Source organism: Protopterus annectens, chromosome 2.part0 (assembly GCF_019279795.1).
Source record: "Protopterus annectens isolate FY-2018-M chromosome 2.part0, PAN1.0, whole genome shotgun sequence".
In the NCBI taxonomy this organism is placed as follows: domain Eukaryota; kingdom Metazoa; phylum Chordata; order Ceratodontiformes; family Protopteridae; genus Protopterus; species Protopterus annectens.
This window is the reverse complement of record NC_056728.1, coordinates 443,284,995-443,304,839: the sequence shown is the minus strand read 5'-3', so window position 1 is coordinate 443,304,839 and position 19,845 is coordinate 443,284,995. Positions and strand designations below refer to the sequence as shown.

Sequence of the window (19,845 nt, the reverse complement as noted above, 5' to 3'; positions counted from 1 at the left end):
ATACGGAATTAGTAGGATGCAGGATGCCATGAAGCCCAAAGCCTGCAGAATTTTTCTTGCAGATAACTGGGCCTTTGTTGCCAGCATTTTGAAATAGGTAGTCAGTTGCCTTTGTTTGTCTGATGTGAGATAAGCCATCTGGGCAGCTGTATTCAAGCTTGCACCCAGGAATATTATCTCTTGTGAGGGTACTAGCTTTGATTTCTTTTTGTTGACTGTGTACTCTAGGCATGATAGAAGTCTTTTCACAAACGCCAGATGTTGAAGAAGAATGTCCTTGTTCTCTGCTTGAATGAGACAGTCGTCCAAGTAAGGATATATTTGTATTCCTCTTTGTCTGCAGAATGCAATTACTGGTGCCAGGCACTTCGTAAACACCCTGAGCGCAGTAGATAGGCCAAAGGGCAGTGCAGAGAATTGGTAATGCACTGAACCAGCCTTGAATCTTAGGTATCGTCTGCATGATTGTCTGACTGGAACATGCAGGTATGCCTCTTTTAGGTCTAAAGTCACAAGCCAAGCATTCTTGCCCAACATGGGCAGAAGCTGCTGCAAAGTCAACATTTTGAATTTTGGAATATCCAGGAAAGTGTTCAGAATAGATAGGTCCAGTATCGGCCTCCAGGCCTTGTCCTTTCTGGGTATCAGGAACAGTCTTGAGTAAAATCCTTGTCCCTGCTCTTGTTCTGGTACTTGTTGAATGGCCCCCATGTGCATGAGGGATGAGACTTGTTTTTGCGCCTCTGCCCATTGATTTTTTGGCAGATCTGGCCATCCGTTTACCTTTGGCATCGTATGGAAATAGAACTTGCATCCTTGTGACACTATGTTTAGAACCCACTTGTCCTAGGTTATGATGTGCCAATTTTGAGCAAAAAGTGCTAATTTTCCCCCTAAGGGTGCTGCCAGAAGATAAGTGCTTGGTGCAGGCAGGGGGAAGTCATTGGGACTGTTTTCTGTATGTTTGTGATCTATCTTCTCCAGCTTTGGTGGTAGAAGCACCCCATTGTTTGGGCCTATAAGAACCTTGCGTTTGGGATCTACCACTAGTATGTCTGGTTCTGCCCCTTTGAGGTCTGTCTGACACAGGAAAGGGCCAGTTTTTTGTAGGCCAGTGTCTACTAAACCTGGGTGGCTGTACTTGTAAAAAATCTTTGACAGTTTGCATAGATTTAGCTTTGTCCTCCATTTTCTTTAACACCTCTTCTGCCTTAACACCAAACAAAGTATCATGCTGCAAAGGTGCATCTAGTAATTTAACTTTAACATATTCAGGCAGATTTTGTTCCTTTAACCAAGCATGCCTCCTAATTACAGAACTCGTAACTGCGGCCCTGCAGGAGGCCTCCAAAGAATCAAAACCACATTGCAAAGTATGCTTTCCAACTTGTTCTGCTGCATACAATAAATCCTGCATTTCCTTGTTTTCTGCACATTCAGAATTTAACAACATTTTCTGTTTAAGCAATCCCATGACATGTTGCTGATACTTAAGCATATGAAATTGACAGTTTAAGGCCCTTATAGCCAAAGTTGCAGATGTGTAAACCTTTTTCCCCCATCTATCCAGTGCCCTTGAATCCCTGTCAGAGGGGGTTGGATTTTTTGCAGTGGAAGCCTTAACTCCCTTTGGACCTTGTGAAATAGTTTCCGGGTCAGCAGCAGGGTTTTTAAAAAATAAATTTGTGTGAGTCAGGAACCCTGTAATATCTGTCAGGCTTAACAGGAGCTGGAGGTAAGGATTCAGGGGTCAGACTAGACTCCGAAAACACATCATCTACAATGTCTAATACAGGTGGAATAGCTAGAGGCCTGTGCTGAGGTAGTAAGAGAAAATCCCCGAGCCTCTTTTTAGATTCTGAAAAATCTTGGCTCTCCCAGTGGAAATGCTCCCTCATGGTTTGCAAGGTTTCCCCAAAGGAATAGTCCTCAGGAAAAGATGCTGAAGGTATAGATTCTTCAGCATCAGAATCCAAATGGGGGGGAAGAGAATATTCCAGATCAGAAGAAGAATCAGAAGAAATAGAAACCTGATCTGAAGATTCATAGTCAGTGTCTTGCCTAGGCCTCTTATCAGGAGGGGGATGGGAACCCCTGATCAAGGTAATCAAGTCTTCGGCCATTTTGAGCATCTGTTTTTTGGGCATAGAGGCCTGTCCACGTGGCTCTTGAGTTTGTTTCCTTGCTTTAGAAGGTGCTTTAGTCTTTGCCTTTGATATTGAAGTTGTTTTAATGTAAAGATGTTTAGGTCTGAATACACTCTCAGAAGCTGGTGCCTGCTCAGCGGCTCCAGACCCATCTGAGGGATTAGCGTCCGAGGCTCACAATACCTTGAGTATCCAGCAGCATGGCCGACTCCACGGGGGAGTCGGTAGCGGCCTGCGACTCTAAAGTAGCGGGCATCAGGGGCTGCGAAAGTGCCTCACTGAGAACCGGCTTAGAAGAAGCTTCGTTGTCGGTTTTGGGCCTCGGTTGTTTTTCTTTTTCTTTGCATTTTTTGTAAACTCCAGTAGTCGGATGGCTATCCGACGACATTTCAGGATAATTAAACCAGCGTCCAAAAAAGTTTAAAGCAAAATCATACCGACGCTTAATAGTGCGTTGGTTAAATCTAGCACAAAACAGACAACCAGTAATGTTGTGATCAGGGTCTAGGCAAGGAATACAATAAGAATAAAAATCCTTATGAGGTATTTGCTTTCCGCAAGAAATACAATTATTAACTTTTTCTGACATTGGTCTGGAGCAAGAAAAAAGTTTCCCCAATGGGGTACTTAGCTTTACTGAAGACTTCGGATCTGAAACTCAAACACGAAAATCTCAGGAGTCGGCCGACCAGCATTTGCGAACTGCTTCTGCTTCGGGCACCGCGCAGCAAGAAAGACTGAAGAAAATGGCGTCGGCTTCTTCTTTTATACCCCTGACGACCTGACGTCAGGGAAGGGGCAACAGCAGCTGACGCAGGACCCAAGACTATGGAATTCAGGCCAGCTGAGGGCAACCTGACAGCAGGATTACCCAAATGTAATGACTGCAACAGTGAAACACGAAGAACATCCCACCTTGAAAAATATCTCTTAATTTGCTTCTCCTCCCTGCATCCTGGAAATTTATATCCTTAGTAATAAAGACTGGTATCACAAGCATCCAGACGTCCATGCAAGTAATAGCAACTTACTATTAGAGAAAATGCAGGACAGTGATTGTATTTTATCTTAGAATTACCCCCAGAGTATGAATAGTTAGAAAACAGGAAAGGAGGGCATTTTTATTTTAATATTACTTTACTAGAAATATCCTTCCTTTATAGCACTTAAAAACAAAATAAAACTTGTTGAACCATGCAGTTTTCAACATTTCAAGCTTATAATGAATCTGTTGACCCTCTTTAACATTCATTAGAACTGGAGATTAAATAACCACACCACTAGGGTTTTTTTCAGTCATCGTAGCACAGCTCATCTTAGAAAGGTACCTTTAATTTCAATTTTTCCCAACAAACTTCATTTAAAATAAAATCTTGTAAACTTTTTGCTTTTGCATTTTATCTTCATTTTTCTTCTCCATTCCATTTTTCCGCCTTGCCTGCCAGTCATCAAGCCATCTGTCACCATTCTTGAGAAATTTTGTTCTCCCATGCAGGGGATGCCCAGCAAAAAGGCAACATCTTTCCAGAGGGGTTGACATATGGGCAGCCATGGAAGCTGTTTGTTCCCCACCTCCATCTACTGAAGCAGACTATATGGGTATGTCTAACAATCACACTCCTGCCCCTGAATGGCTGATGTAGTCACTCGTGTCCTACAAGAGTCTACTATGTCCTCCTTGGGCATACTTCCCCACACATTAATGAGAATAGCCACCACCACTGGCTTGGCAAAACCAAGCCAGTGTGCTTTGGTTTTATGCACTGTGCTGCCTTCAAGCTTCCCCTTACTTGTGGTAGATTAGCAGACCAGGACGACCCAAACCCCCTCCACAAGGAATGGCAACCCTGTATTGTCCAATCAACTCCATCCTCCTCTCTGACCTGCTCTTCTAGCACTTGAAGTGTGACTTGAACTTAGAATATCTGGGTCATAGTCAGGGATTTATCACTCTATGGCTGTGATGGCGAACCTTTTGCGCTCGGAATGTCAAAAATTTGGAAAATGCCTATCTTGACTCAAGTGGAATGTCACCCCCGCCCCCAGCAAACATAAGAGAAACAATTCTTTACATATTAATTTATTTAAAAAACATACAGTCCAATCGTGTGCTGCTATGTATTATAAAACTAAAAGAAAAATCACTGACTTACAATAGAGAAAATGATATGCTCATTGATAATTGGGCTTAAAATAGTGCCCCAAAAATTACCCTACTCTGGCTAAGGTTCTTGCCACCCCTATAGTGCCTTTTTTAGGCAAACTTCAAAGGACAAAACCACCACCATAACAGGTACAAGCATGCAAAATCTGAAGGTAATGCTACTCAATGCTAGAAGTCTAAACCTCAAAATGCACTCTCTCGAGGCACTCCTAAAAATGGAGAACATCGATATCTGTGCAGTAACTGAGACCTGGTTCAAGGCTCCAGAGAGCACCCCTGCAATACCAGGCTACAACTCTTACCACACTTTTCGGCCACCAAACCTGGCCCGAAACACTAAAAGTGGAGGAGTGTCAATATTCACCAAGGATATTCACACCACCAGGCTAGTTGGCCAACACAATGTGTCTGAAATTCTCCAAGTGCAACTAATACTAGGTAAGACTGCAATCCAAATTGTAGCTTGCTACAGATCCCCCACCATACCCCAAGATTCTCACTACACCTTTCTAAACATACTGGAAAATATTAAGATAGAACCAAACACCCTAATACTGGGTGATTTTAACTACCCTGCCATTAACTGGGAAAACTACTCATGTCCCAACACCTTTGCGCAACGGTTCTTGGAATTCATAAATTCCAACGCCCTGGATCAACAAATCCATAGTCCCACCAGGGGCTCCAATATCCTAGACCTGGTCATTACCAACATGGGAAATCAATGCTCCATACCTATGGTCACCCCCTCGTTAGTCAGGTCTGACCATAAGCTAATCACCCTTAACATCTACATCCCACTCCCACCCCCAGTAAAGAAACCACCATAAAAAACTTCTCTAAAGCCAACTTCATGCTACTCAAGTCAGAAGTGACAAACTTCATGACACCCATGCAGACGGGAACTGAAAGTTCAACTGCTGAATCCTACACTACGGCACTGTACGAGCACATCCACTCATGCATGAATCGTGCCATCCCAAATAGAACCAAAATGCTCTCATCCAAAAAGGGAAGCCAATCTGGTGGTCCCCTGCCATAAACAAACTTTACAACAAAAGAAAGAAACTTTTGCAGAAAAGAGGAAAATCCCAGGATACAAAAAACTCCCTTACTAGCCTCAGTAAGAAACTGAGATGCCTCATAAAATCCTCCAAAGCTAGTTACGAAAATAAAATTGCCAAAGATTCCAAAGACAACCACAAAGCATTCTATAATTATGTCAAGAATCTAAATGGCAATGCTCAGATCTGCTCTGAGCTAAAACAGAATGGCATTAAATATACTGATCCGAAGGATATTGCCAATATCCTGGCAGATCGATTCAGTGCCAACTTCACCCCACTCTCACCCCCTAAATGGCCCATCTCAATACCGGAAGGCCAAATTCCAGTAATAACGGCCACACAGGTACAAAACGCACTCTCTAAAGCCAAGAATACAGCATCCATGGGACCAGATGACATCCCGGGCTGTGTACTACATGAACTACAATATGAACTGGCACCTCACCTAAGTGTCATGTTTAATCATAGCCTCACCTCAGGTTTCGTGCCCACTGAGTGGCAGAGCTATAGTTATCCCAATCCACAAGGGGATCCACCTTGGATCCCGGAAACTACCGTCCCATCAGTCTGACAAGCCTTATCTGCAAGGCCATGGAGCGTATTATCATGGAACTTATAAACAAAGACATTGGCAACCTTCAAACACTGGACCCCACCCAGTTTGGGTTTGTGAAGGGCGATCTTGTCTCCTGAACCTGATTGACTTCTTTGAATCAGTCTCCAGAGCCATGGACAAGGGTAAGGTGGTCCACACAGCCTATCTAGACCTTGCCAAGGCCTTTGACACCATCCCCACTCTGGAATCATAGATAAACTTACTAAGTTGGGCATTAATCCCTATGTCACCCAATGGGTTGCTAAATGGCTTACTGATAGAACCCACACTGTAAAAGTAGCCGACTCCAAATCCAGCTCCAGACAAGTGACAAGTGGAGTACCTCAGTGTTCAGTCCTGGGGCGCTCTTGTTTGGCATCTACTTCTCTGAAGTACAGGTCAGCACTAAGGGACTCTGGCTAACAAAGTTTGCAGATGACTGCAAACTGGGAGCCATTATTGAATCCCAAATGATGTGGATACTCTACAAAAGGGCCTTACAGAAACAGATGCTTGGTGCCAGAGCCATGGGCTCAAGCTCAATGCCAAGAAATGTATTGTTATCCCCTTTGGGAAAAAACATGTATCCATGAATTACCATATAGGTGGCAGTACACTAAACACAGAAAGTGTGATAAGAGACTTAGGGACACAGGTGGACAGTGGTCTCACCTTCGATAACCACATCGCCACAACAGTCAGGAAATCCTTCTATGTGGCACACCTCATCACGAAGGGCTTTTCATCCAGAAAAAAGGAGGTCATTGTCCCACTGTACTCATCCCTCATTAGACCCATTATAGAATACAATGCCCCATTTGGTATGTACCTCTCAAGACATCTGCAACAACTGGAAAGGCCTCAGAAATCTGGAGCGTTTCTCCCCGGGCCTCCGCTGAAAACAGTCTCTGTGGAACCTAGTCGGACATTCCCGGTCAACAAATGTTAAATAAATAAAATAAAATAAATAAAATACCTCACTAAAAGAATCACAGGCCTAAAGCAGATGCCCTATGCTGACCGCCTTAAAAAACTCCAGCTATACTCTGTCGCATATCGTCTACTCAGAGGCGATCTCTGCTTAACATACAAGGCCATGTCAAACCCAGAGCTGTTGGACATGCTACACTTAAAGAAATCTCAATCCCTCAGAGCTACACGCTCCAGGGATCTAAACCTTGTCATAACAATAAACAAAACATGTTGGAGGGATAGGTTCCTGACCCAGAGACTCCTCAGACTCTGGAATAGATTGCCCATACATGTCAAGCAGAGTGCCTCTTTGGACCTCTTCAAGAGGAACCTTGACGATTGGATGGGAGAAAGGAAATTCACCCCAGGGATCCCGTCAGTCGCCCTGCTAGACAGGGGTCCAGGAAAGTAAATAATGTGGGAAGAAATATTCAGGGAATTGTTATGGCTAGGCTTGTATAGGCCCTAGGGCTGATAGCCTAGTACTAACCTATGAACCTATGAACTTTTAATAGTAATTTTGAATTGAACTGAAAAATATGGAACACACTGCATTTGGTTAACATCAATTAATGACTTTCTTGTAGCTGAGTTTTAATAGATAAGTGCAGGGTCACAATTTCTTGTATTTGTGTTCATTCAGTTTCTTTGGTAACTTGGGTGTTGGTGAACACTGACGTGTCACCAAAATGTTGTGTGTCATAGGTTCGCCATCACTGCTCTAGCATGAATTCAAGATTTATTTTCTTCAAAAATATTTTTATTAGTTTTAAAACTTTTACAAAAAAGAAATGAAAATAAATACAAGATAAGGAACTTGTAAGGTACATCAAACCAAGAAAAAGAAAGTAAAGTACATTCTAAATTAATACAGTTAACAACAAGTTTTGATTTATAGACAAGCAGTTATTGTAACAAGTACCTTACTCCTGAACGGGTAAAACATTCACTAATTATCCAAAATTATTTGATAATGTAAACATTACACTTTACTAATTGTCTTATGTCATTTTATTCGGAGAGGTCCTCTGACATCCATGATGTAAATATATTGTAAATATGGTGTAAATAGGTTTTTAGGACATGTATAGTTTACTTTAGGTGGTGTACCCCCAAAATAGTTAACAGTTTATACTTTATATAATAGTATGTTATCTGATTAAAGTTATCCTCCTCTTGGGAGGCCTGATTTCTATTTGTATTATGTTTTTCTGGGGCATTCCAGATTTATTTTCATTTAACTGGGTAGGTACACTGATCACCAAACCCTTTTTAGCCACTGTTTGGGTAAAAAATAATAGATTTGAGCAAAATTTTGTAGAATACATAGTATTTAAACAAATACTAAAATACAGTTAGTTTTCATATAAGTAGAGTAAATTTCAAGGGCCACTGGAGAAAGAAATTGAAAAAATCTACACAATCCAAATCTGCCAGCAGTACAGCAGATACTTACTACAAATTTAATTTTTTCTAACGCTAGATACCTCCCTCATTCTAATGTGATCTTCTTTTCTTGAAACGCTACCTTTTGTCCATAACATACTGTAAGGACAGAGCTGATGAGATTAATTCCGATGTCTCACCTGTCAGATCACAATTCCATTCACTTAGAATGAATTGGCATCATTATGTCTGTGAGTCCTTTCTAAAAGTGTCAGTGACTGGTTTACTGGGTCTCCTACATAATTGTTTCCTAAATACATATTATACAAATGCTTGCAGGATTGTAAAGAAATAAAGAGTGGAATTTTGTAAGGCGGAAGTCCCATTGTCCTCCACTGTCCCTTCAGTGAGTCAGAGTATCACAATTCTTGACTTGTTAAAAGTCACTTAATTTGTAAAGTTACTCACACTGATTATCAGGTTTCTTCAGCTTCAGACTACAAATAGTTAAACAGAATTATGGCTCCAGGGAGGAAAAGAATGCAGTTGACAGTATATAATACAAGACTTGTGAATGTTGAGCCTGAATAATTTGATGACCCCAGATGGTGTGAAAGAAAGAAAGAAAGATGCAATTACCTTACTATGTGCATTTCCTTGTTGAGAAACCTTTAAAAGTGACATGCAAAATGTTGCAAGAGTTAGGGAGATAAATTCCTGACGTAAGTATCATAAGCTTTCCTTCTGCCTCAATGTAATATGCACGGAGGAAGATAACTAGGCAAAAGTACTACCATCACTCCTATATTGAGGTTGCACTCTTAACTGGCACATAGCACAATGAGTCTGTAGTGTTCAGTGTCAGTTAGGTGTGCAGCATCAGGTATATAAGTGATGGTAGTACATCTGGAAATAGGAGGCATTATCTTGAAGAGGAAGGTTAAACATTAATGTGATAAGTCACCTGATGTAGGTACAACCCTTTTTAATGATTATGGGGTGCAGTGTGTTGTGGGTGCTATTGAGCTTTGGTGGCAATAGAAGAAAGCAACTTTAATATACTTCCTAAGGAGATACTTTGAAAGTAAAATGCCATAGGGTTCAGACAATTCTGGGTGGGAATGTTGGGAGAAGATAGAATGCATATTGAAAACAGTGTAATCTGAAGCAGGGTTTAACAATGACTTTACAATATTTAATGACAACCTAGATAAATGTTTGTGTTGCATGTAAGCTCTTTCATAATAATCTGAATCCTCTTTGATAGCCTAGGTTACAAAGGTTTGCAAACTGTTACAAACAAAGGTCACACCCAATGACAGCATTTTTGTTGCCCTCCTCCCCACAGCAGACCAACAGCTACTCTCTCCTCATTCAAAGAACACTAAAATTTTGTCTTAAAAACAGAAATATATAAACATCAAAAAATAGAAGGTCATAAATTGGACAAATTTACTGCATCAGAAATAGTATCTGGGGCCTACTGGTTGCTTTGTTCATGGAAAAGCTGCTAAAATCGAAATAACAGAGAACTGATTAAATTTAAATTAGCCTAAAACTTCATTTCTATACCCTCAAAAAAGTGAGCACATTTGCGGCATTGTTTAACATGCTTCATTTGATTAAATCACTATATTCCAAAATAACACAGACAAATAAATAAGCCACATTTCACAAAAACATTTTGAGAGAGTCCAAAATATTGAGTCCAGAATAAGAAATAAAAACATGACTAAACTGAATATATCACTTTACTCCAAGTAAAGCTTCTCTAGAAATACTCAGAGATAATGTGAAGAAATAAATGCTCTGGCGTCTGACCTGTGCGGGAAGAGCATTGCAAAAATACCCAAGCGTTGAGAATAAGCCACCAAGCAGCAGGCAAGCATTATGAAGTTCTTAAAAGCATGAACTAACTTCACTAATCTGAAATTTCATTACTGGAATAACATCAGTGATGCCATTCAGAATGATGAAGGATAAACAACTGGGAAATTTTGCATCAAAGAATGGATCAACAGACAGTACATAAAATCCAATTAATACAAGTTCTACAATTCTTCTCTAAAATAAAAGTGAAGAAATACACAAGGAGTAAATGCCACAAGCTTCATGTATCTACATCTTTCTGGGAATGGTGCTTTCAAAGCAGGCTTACACAAATGTAGTAAAATATGAGCATGTTTAAACGGAAATGAGTTGACAGTCAATGCCATCTGTTCCAAGAAAGCAGGGGGCAAGCAAGAGGTAGGAGGGAGGGATAAGAATATGGAAGTAAATTATGAGAATTAAAAAAAAAACATAATGGGTTCTCTCTCCTGAAATGTTAGCACTCAAAATGCCAAGTGCCGACAAATGGGAAAAAAGAATGAAAATGCAGAAGAGTGAATATTGAACATTGCTCTTTTTCTAAAAAATTCTTTTTTGAGGGGGCAAGCCTACTACACCCCAAAGTATATGTATACTAACTCCAAGACAGCCATATCTCAGAATAAAAAAGAATATTCCAAGAAATGGCCATCTTGGACTTAGTATATCTACGTCCAGATATTTGGCCATTCCGTCTTTCCATTAAAGGACTCACTAAAGTAGGTACTGACATTTCAAACAGTTACCAAAATAAAGTTTTGCACTGTGGATGCAGAAACTTACAGAAAATGTCAAATTTCAAGATGCTCTTATAAATGGAGGTGTAGACATGTCAAGTATTATACAAACATTGACATAAGTTAACAAGGACTGTAATAAAGAGGTACCTGAACTCAGGGTGTACAAAACAGATAGGAGAATCAAAGTGGTAGTTGTGGAGTGGTAGAAATGCATATCTGTAATGTAATACAGGGTATTGCAAAACAGTTTCATAAGGAAGAAAAGGAAGGAAAGACTGAAGCTGGCCTTTAGGACAAAGACAAACACATAGTTTCTGCAGCAATGCACAGATCAAAAGATGCAGGAAATGATCAGACCCAAAAGCATACTTCTGGATGGGTGAAGAGGAAGAGAACTACACTTTTTGGCATCTACTTCTCTTAAGTAAAGGCCAGTTTCCAGGGCTTTTGGCTGATAAATTTGCAGATGACTGCGAATTATGAACAGTCATGGAATCCCCAACCGGCACTAATGTTCTCCAAGAAGGGCTAACACATACAAACAAGTGATGTCAGAGCCATGGACTAAAACTAAATGCCAGGAAATGCATAATAGTATCCTTTGGGAAGTCAGCCAACCTGGTAACTATCATACTGACAACACACCCTTATGAGTTGACCCAGTAGTGAGGAGATATGGAAACACACATAGGGAGTAATCTAACCTTTGACCATAATGAGTCTACAGTGGTGAGGAAATCATTCTACATATAAACAAAGGTATGGCATCTAGGTACAGGGAGGTCACTGTTCCAATGTATTCAGCATCCAGACATGTCAATGAGCACAACGTCTCATTCGGTATGTACTTAACCAGGCACATCTAACAACTGGAATATTCACAGAGGTTCTTCATTTAAAGAATATACTAAATAAATAACATGCCCTAGGTAGACAACCTCATAGCCCTTATCCCTCTATTCTTTCTCCTCCAGGCTATTCATAAGAAATCTATGCCCGGCATACAAGACATTGTTAGATGCCACTTTGATGGACCTCCTGCATATCCACAAAGCAAACAGTACCAGAATTACCTGCTCTGAAAACTTAAACCTTGCCTGTGATAAAATTGGATCTGCTGAAGAGACGAGTATGTATCCCAGAGACCATCACTTTTCTGGAAAAGTCTCCCCTATCCATGTGAAGAAGAATTTCTCCCTAACCCAGTTCAAGTGTAACTTGGACAACTAGATAGGGAACGGGAAATTAACCACTGATTTGACACCTATGTCTCTAATGCACACCGGTAGCCAGCAAATGGTCCATCTACCAGGCTCTGGCTTGTAAATGTTTAATCTTCCAAGCCCCAGCTTACAGTACCAAGGGAACCAGAACTTGTGAGAGATTTGGGATGTATATTTAGGTTTAAGAAGGTCTCAGTGGTTGTTAGCCTAGTACACTTATGAACCTATGGTAAACTAATTTTCTAGCTGTAAACTAGGAAATGCTCCCATGTGTGCTCAGGACGGAAACAGTAAAATTTGGAAATTGATCTGAAGCAAAATGTCAGGTCTCTCAGCAAGATGACGACTATCTAATGTATTCCTACCTAATACAGAGGTGGAAAACAGATAAGGAGGACACCGACCAAAAGTAGTCACACCACTGTATGGTTTACAATCTTTGGAGAAATACTGCAATGTGCCACATGAACAGAGACACTGACTTACAGAAATGTGCACTTCAATAATTTGCAGAAAACAGAGGCAATTATTACAGAAGGACAGCATCAACAGATAACAGAAGGGCTGCAAAAATGTAATAATTGAAGTTTTAAGAAAATGAACAAAGTCATATATCAATATTAGTACTACAGGAATATGAGATAACCACACAGTTAAAACAGAGAAGGGCATGGGAGGTTAGGCTAACTGAGAAACAAAAAGGAACACATTTATATGAAAATGAGGGGAAACAATGATGAAAAGTCCATTACAAATCAATAAAAGTGCCAACAATGCTCCGTGTCAGGCAAAGGGCAATCCTAGAGAAGAAGGCCAAAGGAAAGAGAAAAATGTAAAATATATATTTTTTCAAAAACATACGAGAACACATGAATCAGCAGGCAACTACTTCACTGGAAGAGAGGAAGGAAAGCTTAAACATTACAATAGGTACTGTACATGCAATTGTCAGAGCTGTGTATTTTGTTTGGAAAGGATATAAATATCAGACAATCACTCTACATGAACAACTGTATCATAACAACCCATTGGTGCCATAATATCTACCCAGAGTGTGGTTGTACAAATATATCTCAAAAGTGTTAAATTACTTAAGCCATAAAAGCAAAACTTGTGTCAAAAGAGTTGAAATGTGAGTAAATGGAATGTTAAACAGTGATATGCCACAAATAATTAACCTTCTTACGGAAATCAAAAACGTTCAGAGTTTATTAACAGAATTATGATTATTATTATTGTTAAGAAATGGGGCGTAAGATAGCCAAGACAAGGCAGTCATTGGAAATATTAACAAATAGCTCTAATCTGCTCTGCTCTGCAAAGCAAAGAGAAACACTCAAATTATAGAATACTGTACCAGGATAAAAATCAAAATGCCACTGGCAATACCAAACAGCAAAATACCTGAAAAATAAAAATATTAACAATAAATAGGATAAAGCCAAATTCAGGTTTTGCAGGTGGGGAAAGTTCCCAGTTATGTTCTATTCTCCCATACAAAAACACATGTACTATATATATATATATATATATATATATATATATATATATATGTATATATATATATATATATATATATATATATGGATCTAGGACTGTTGAACAAAACTTCAACATCCCAAATCCACAATAACCGAACACACTTTAACGAAAGCGCTTTCACCGAAAAAGCGCTTTTGTTAAAGTGAGTTACAAAAAAAAAAACTGTACTTTTATGCCCCCCTGCACCCCCATGTGGGGGGGCTATGCCCCCTACTTTAATTTAATACTCTCACTCAGACTACAGTGGGTAAAAGGGAATTTTCCCTTATCTGCACCATAGTGCAACCGGCACAACAAGCATACTTATCCGAAAGTGCTGCTTCGGTGAACAGCACTTTCGGTTAAGTATGTTCGTTGATTTCTGCTTCGGTGAACAGCACTTTCGGTTAAGTATGTTCGTTGATTTCTGCTTCGGCAGAAAGTGCCGTCGGGGATCAGTACAAATCCCATATACACACACACACATATATATATATATATATATATATATATATATATATACTTTCATTTCTCCAGCTCATAGGTAATTCTCGGGCTTTGTAACAATGAGCCTCCCATCAAGCCACAGTCCTTGAGTCATCCTTAAATAACAGAAAAGTACTTTTGTCCTCCCAATACTAAAAAGTACATGCTATTCTGACCAGAAGCAAACTACCCCCCCCCCCTTCAACATGAAAATATTGATACGCAGACTTGAGATAACGAAGATCAGAGTTGCACATTTTTCTTTCACTACTGATTTGCAACAAGCACACATATTCAATTATCTGCACTTAGCTTGGTCCCACTTAAAATGAATACTGGCTAGTTAAAGTTTTAAGTACAAAACACAATTCTCACTGTCAAAGTGCCACCCTGACCCCATGTGCAAAAATGGGAAAACGGGTTGTGAATGGATGGTTGGTTAGATTTTCAGACTTGCCTGAGCCTCCACAGAAGGAGGCCCAGGCTACTCTAAGACTGGCCTTACCATATGAGAATCTTGGCTCTAGCAATATACTCCTTAAAATAAAATATCTGAAATTCTGAGATGACTTTGGCTTTTTGTTTTATTGATAATTTGGTTCTTTGAACAGAGCTTCAGCAAAATAACAATGTTATCAGTGTCATCTTAAAAATTTTAATCACAAATGTAACTCAAGAAGCCCTACGGAAAATAAACCAACAAGTTAAATTTCTTATGTATTTTATAATATAAAAAATTACCTGTGGATTAAGATCATCACTGGCATTCTGAAGCACTCGTTCAATAATAGCTTGAACAAGAACATGATCTGGAAAAAAATGCAGAACTATATCACCTGGAAAAAAAACTTTAAAAACATAAAAACTTTAAAAAGTACTTCAGCCTTTCAATGACACTTCAGAACGTGAGATACATACTTAAGTCTAAAAAAGCACTTCACCTTTTCAATAACATTTTAGAATGTCATATACATATATGGTTACAACTGATGTTGAGTGGTCAGATAGTGAATGGGTAGGAGAGGCAACATATGTGTAATTACAGAAATCTTGTTCCATTTGCAGTGGCAGCATTCCCTCCATTGCAGGGTACAATGCCTATCATGAATTCAGATCCACCAGCAATTGTAGAGTTATCTGTTTTTATTTGTAATCCTGCTGCCTTTCATCAGATTTCACATTATACAAATATGGAACTGATTCAAGTCCTAATTAGACTGAATAAAATGAATTGTCCCATTACACCCAATTATAAATTCTCATCTATGATCCTGCAGAATACCTTAACCAACTGGAAAAATTAACAATCAAACCAAATGCCTTTGTTATGGGTGACTGCACCAATCTGCACATAAACTGTCAAACACATTCTACCAACAAACAAATAAGCCTAGAAACTTCTGAGATTCATAAATACCAATACACTTGACTAAACTTTCCCCATACCCACCAGAAGTGTTAATTTTCTTGATCTTGTCCTCACAAAGCATTCTCCCAATAGAACCACCCTGTTTGCTACGCACTTCCTAATAAAATTTGACCATATCACTGTTGATAATCTCTATGAAAATCTTCTTTTGGCCTTAATCAGAGGTGTAAGCTAGGGTAGAGAAAGGGGGCAGCTGCCCCAGGTGCAAGGTCCTAAGGAACATGATCGGGTGGGTAGGTGATGCAGATGGTGTGGAAGTGGAATACAGGTGCTCAGAAATGAATGCCAAAACTATATCTGTGGTCACGGCTGAAGCATTTCATGTTTGGTACTTTAATTGCAACAAGAAGTCTGCTACAGTTTCAGACAAGAGCTTTTGAATTTTTTTTTTTTATCCTTTTCTGTGATTTTTTTTTTTTTTTTTGGCTCATCAATTTATGGGGAAGGGGGTGCCACATGATCAGGGAACTCCAGAAGGCACAAGACTGGGGAAATGCACAGTGTGCCAGATAATATAGTTATGGTTCTACACCTAAAAACTCTGGCTTCTCCAGAAACAATTACTAACTACTTACTGATGTTACTGAAAATCATTAGTGATATAGCAAACATTGTAAATGATGCCACTGCCTACTACTCAATTTTACTCGAACAGAGAAGTCCTTACACAGTGAATCAATACCAGTATACTAACAGAAAATAAATAGGAACTTACTTTCTGTGTGATACAGCAACTGACAAATTCAAGATCACTGCAATCAACAAGCAGAAACCTCATCTAGGTGACATTCAATGAAGAGAAGGGCAACACACAATTCCATATAAACAACCACATACAGATACATACTTTACCCTCTGGTATGGATGTTAGTTGGGATATTTTGCAGACACCTTAATCATTATGAGCATCAGCTGGGTTTAAAGAACCTGTGCTTCTACAGTACAGCCAAACTATCCACTTATCCGGTGCAGATAATGTCATTAAAAGGCTGAAACATGCATGTACATGGCTAGTGGGGTTTGGCTTTACTGGTCTAAATGTAACCATGTTTGTCTTTTTGGCTTTTCCCGGTTAGGGGTCGCCACAGCGGTACTCTGGTCCGCTAATGATTGGCAGTAGATTTTTTTTTTTTATGGTGCCGAGTTGCCAGGCCGACTCCTAACCTTCAATGAAGGCATGCCCATTCACGCATGTCTTTCGAACGCCACTCGACCGCGGGGAGGACATGCAGACTCCACACAGAAGGCACTCTAGCTGAGAATCGAACAGGAGAACCTCTTGCTGTGAGGCAACAATGCTACTGCTGCACCACAGCGGTCTAAATGTAACTATAAATACTTAAAAAGTAAAACTGTCATTGACATTCAGAAGCCGTGTAGCTGAAACACTTGATGTCTTTAATGGGTCATTTGCATATATTCCATGGGCTTCCATTACAGAAAGTTTAAGGTATCACACAATGAAAACTCTAGCTTGTCTGGGTTTTTCTCACAGCATATACATGTGTGTGTGTGTGTGTGTGTGTGTGTGTGTGTGTGTGTGTGTGTGTGTGTGTGTGTGTGTGTGTGTGTGTGTGTGTGTGTGTGTGCACATGCATGCATGTATGCATACATTTTGCTAGGCAATGGTAAATGTGCTTACAACTCATTTCCAAATGGTAGTCTAATGGCATAATACCAACATGAAGTGTTTGCCACAAGAATACTGAGAAGTCATGTTATATAAATACTTTAATAATGAAATGTGGTGAATCTGTCACAGTTTGATATCAAATACTTTGAACTAGAGAGAAAAGAAAAAAATACACTTAAATGGCCTGTCTGAAAGGGTAACACAACTACTTTCTCGATTTAAATAACAGCGGACGTACAAAAATGTAACTGCAGCAACAATTTGCTTATACCCTTATCAAAGTTAAAAAAAAAGAGACAACACACTCCTATAATGTAACAAATCCTTCTACTACAGCTTTAATGTATATGTAAATAAAATGAACATATCTAGATGATGAGTGTTACAGAAAACAAATGTTTTCAAACCTAGCCTCCCATGGATACCATTAATTAACCTAAAAGTATGCAGCCCTGCATAAAACATAAACTTTATACATCCAAATGTCAAAAAAGTGAAAGAAAGGAAAATCTCATTGGTAAAATATATCAGAAAAATGGGTAATAATGACCTTGGCCAAATAGACAGTGACCTACTACATATGACACTAATACTAATGGTAGAAGAAATAACTGGCACTCTTTACTATGGCTGCTGTTGAGCTGGCAAATAAAAAGTTATCTTTAAACAGCAGTAACCAAAATGTGTGTCTAATTACAATAAATTGCAAACTGTCTGACCCTATCTAAGCATGTCTTCTAATAAATATATTTGCCATAGCTGCCTATGAGAATTTGAGCCTTTGCAACTTCAAAGCTATTTGTCCACTATAAGGCCTGGAGGCTCAAACTCAAAAATGTTAGCTGTCTAACTGCAGGTGAAACCTCATCTTTGTCTTTAGAGTAATGTATATTGTTCAAAGTAGCTTGAATCTGTGAAAAAATAATACTCCGGTAAAACAGCCAATGAGAGAAACAATTATTGGTTCTGTTGAAGCTCGAGAAGTACGTAAGCCCTTACTACAGTTGTCAGACAACTTCCTCTCTCTGTGAAAAGAAAACCTCCTCAGAGGCAAATGTGGTTTGTCAGTAAAAACAGAAAAAGTAGGTGCAACTACACTTGCTGATTCAGACTTCAAATTAAAAAACAGGTGAGAATGAGCACGGTATTATTTCTATAAAAGATCTGATGATTAACGTGCATGAAGCTGCATACAAGAATGAAGACAGTCCTGCTCCCAATAGTTGTGAAAAATTTTGAATAAGGAAGAGATCCTCCTTACAGACATATGAACTTTCAACATCTAGAAATACCTTCGTTTAGGAGAGGAACTATATGTCACTGGCTAAATTTTATTTTCACCTACAGTATTAACCATTTTATTTAAATTGATATTCCAAGGCGGTGAGCCAGAGAACTGCAAACTAAGTACATTTGTAATATGACAGAAAAGAATGAGAAACAAAACAGAGAAGGAAGAGTTAGAGGTGGGATCTTTGGAGAAGGGTGGAACTGGATTGCATGGAAAGGGATGGGAATTGTGGGAACATTCCATGAAGGGTGGCATTTTGGAGGAGGAGTGGGGCTTGGGGAAGGAATGAACTGAATGTGCTATGTAATGTTCTGTATAGAAGATTGTGTGTGATGTATAGTGTTAGCAACTGAAAGTATGTCAATGTGGTTTGATTTCATTTAGATGGGTGTGCGATTGCCTGTGTCATAGGTGATAATTCAATAACGACTGTATATATATATATATATATATATATATATATATATATATATATATATATAAATGATAGGGAGAATAACTTTGTCTTCATCTTCTTCAAAGATGATGGAGATATTTTCAAACTCTTTGGTTTTTGAGACAATTGTTGGTACTGACATAGGTCATGACTGTTGTAGTCTGGAATTGGATCTACACTGGTCTCCAGAGAAGACTAATGTAAAACCCAAGGCTTTTTCTACTGAAACTAAAATCTCTTAACTTCTTTTAATTAATGGAAGACAGTATCAGAACTGTGGAGTTGACCCTTTTGAAACTGGTGGTTTCAGCCTCTGATAGCAAAGCAACCACTGGCTCCACCAGTAAAGAAACATCTGGCTCAGAATGCACCTTGACTTCCATGACTATCCCTGGAGCATCCAGTGTCCAGACCACTGCCAGTACTAATGAAGGTATCTGCTTTACCTTACATATTTAAAGGAACTAATGTCAAAAAGAGCTCCTTGGGCACATAAACCACTTCATATCCATGGGCTTGGCAGTCAGATAAAAAAATAAAATGTTCAAGCTTTTAAATTACTTGTTGAAAGTACAGGAAATCTAGAATCTGTATAGAGAGAAGTTTACCTTATTCTGAAAGAATCAGCTCTCTTTTGAATCATCTATTCATTCTTTTTTGTCTTAGCTAGTCCAACTTAATACTTATTTTTCAATGTTTTTTTTAACAATATAGGTCATTCCGCAGTCAACAAAGAATTTAATGCTTTCTTTCCTTAAATTTGCATAGACTGTATAAATTAGCTGCAGATGGTGCAATTCTGTGAGCATGCTCACCACAACCACATATGCCCGAGTAGTGTTAATGCCCCAGTATAATTTATTATATGTAGAAAACAGTCACGGGT

General features: G+C 39.2%; 1 protein-coding gene across 3 annotated transcripts in view; it reads right to left on the bottom strand.

Moving 5' to 3' along the window:
• The window catches only part of CEP78 (centrosomal protein 78), a 1,514,071-nt gene that overhangs the window by 704,461 nt on the left and 789,765 nt on the right, over positions 1 to 19,845 (bottom strand). For all 3 annotated transcript variants that reach the window (XM_044060872.1, XM_044060873.1, XM_044060875.1), the window contains exon 9: positions 14,912 to 14,979. In XM_044060872.1, the coding sequence (XP_043916807.1) occupies positions 14,912 to 14,979 (68 nt within the window). The remainder of the gene's footprint in view (positions 1 to 14,911; positions 14,980 to 19,845) is intronic.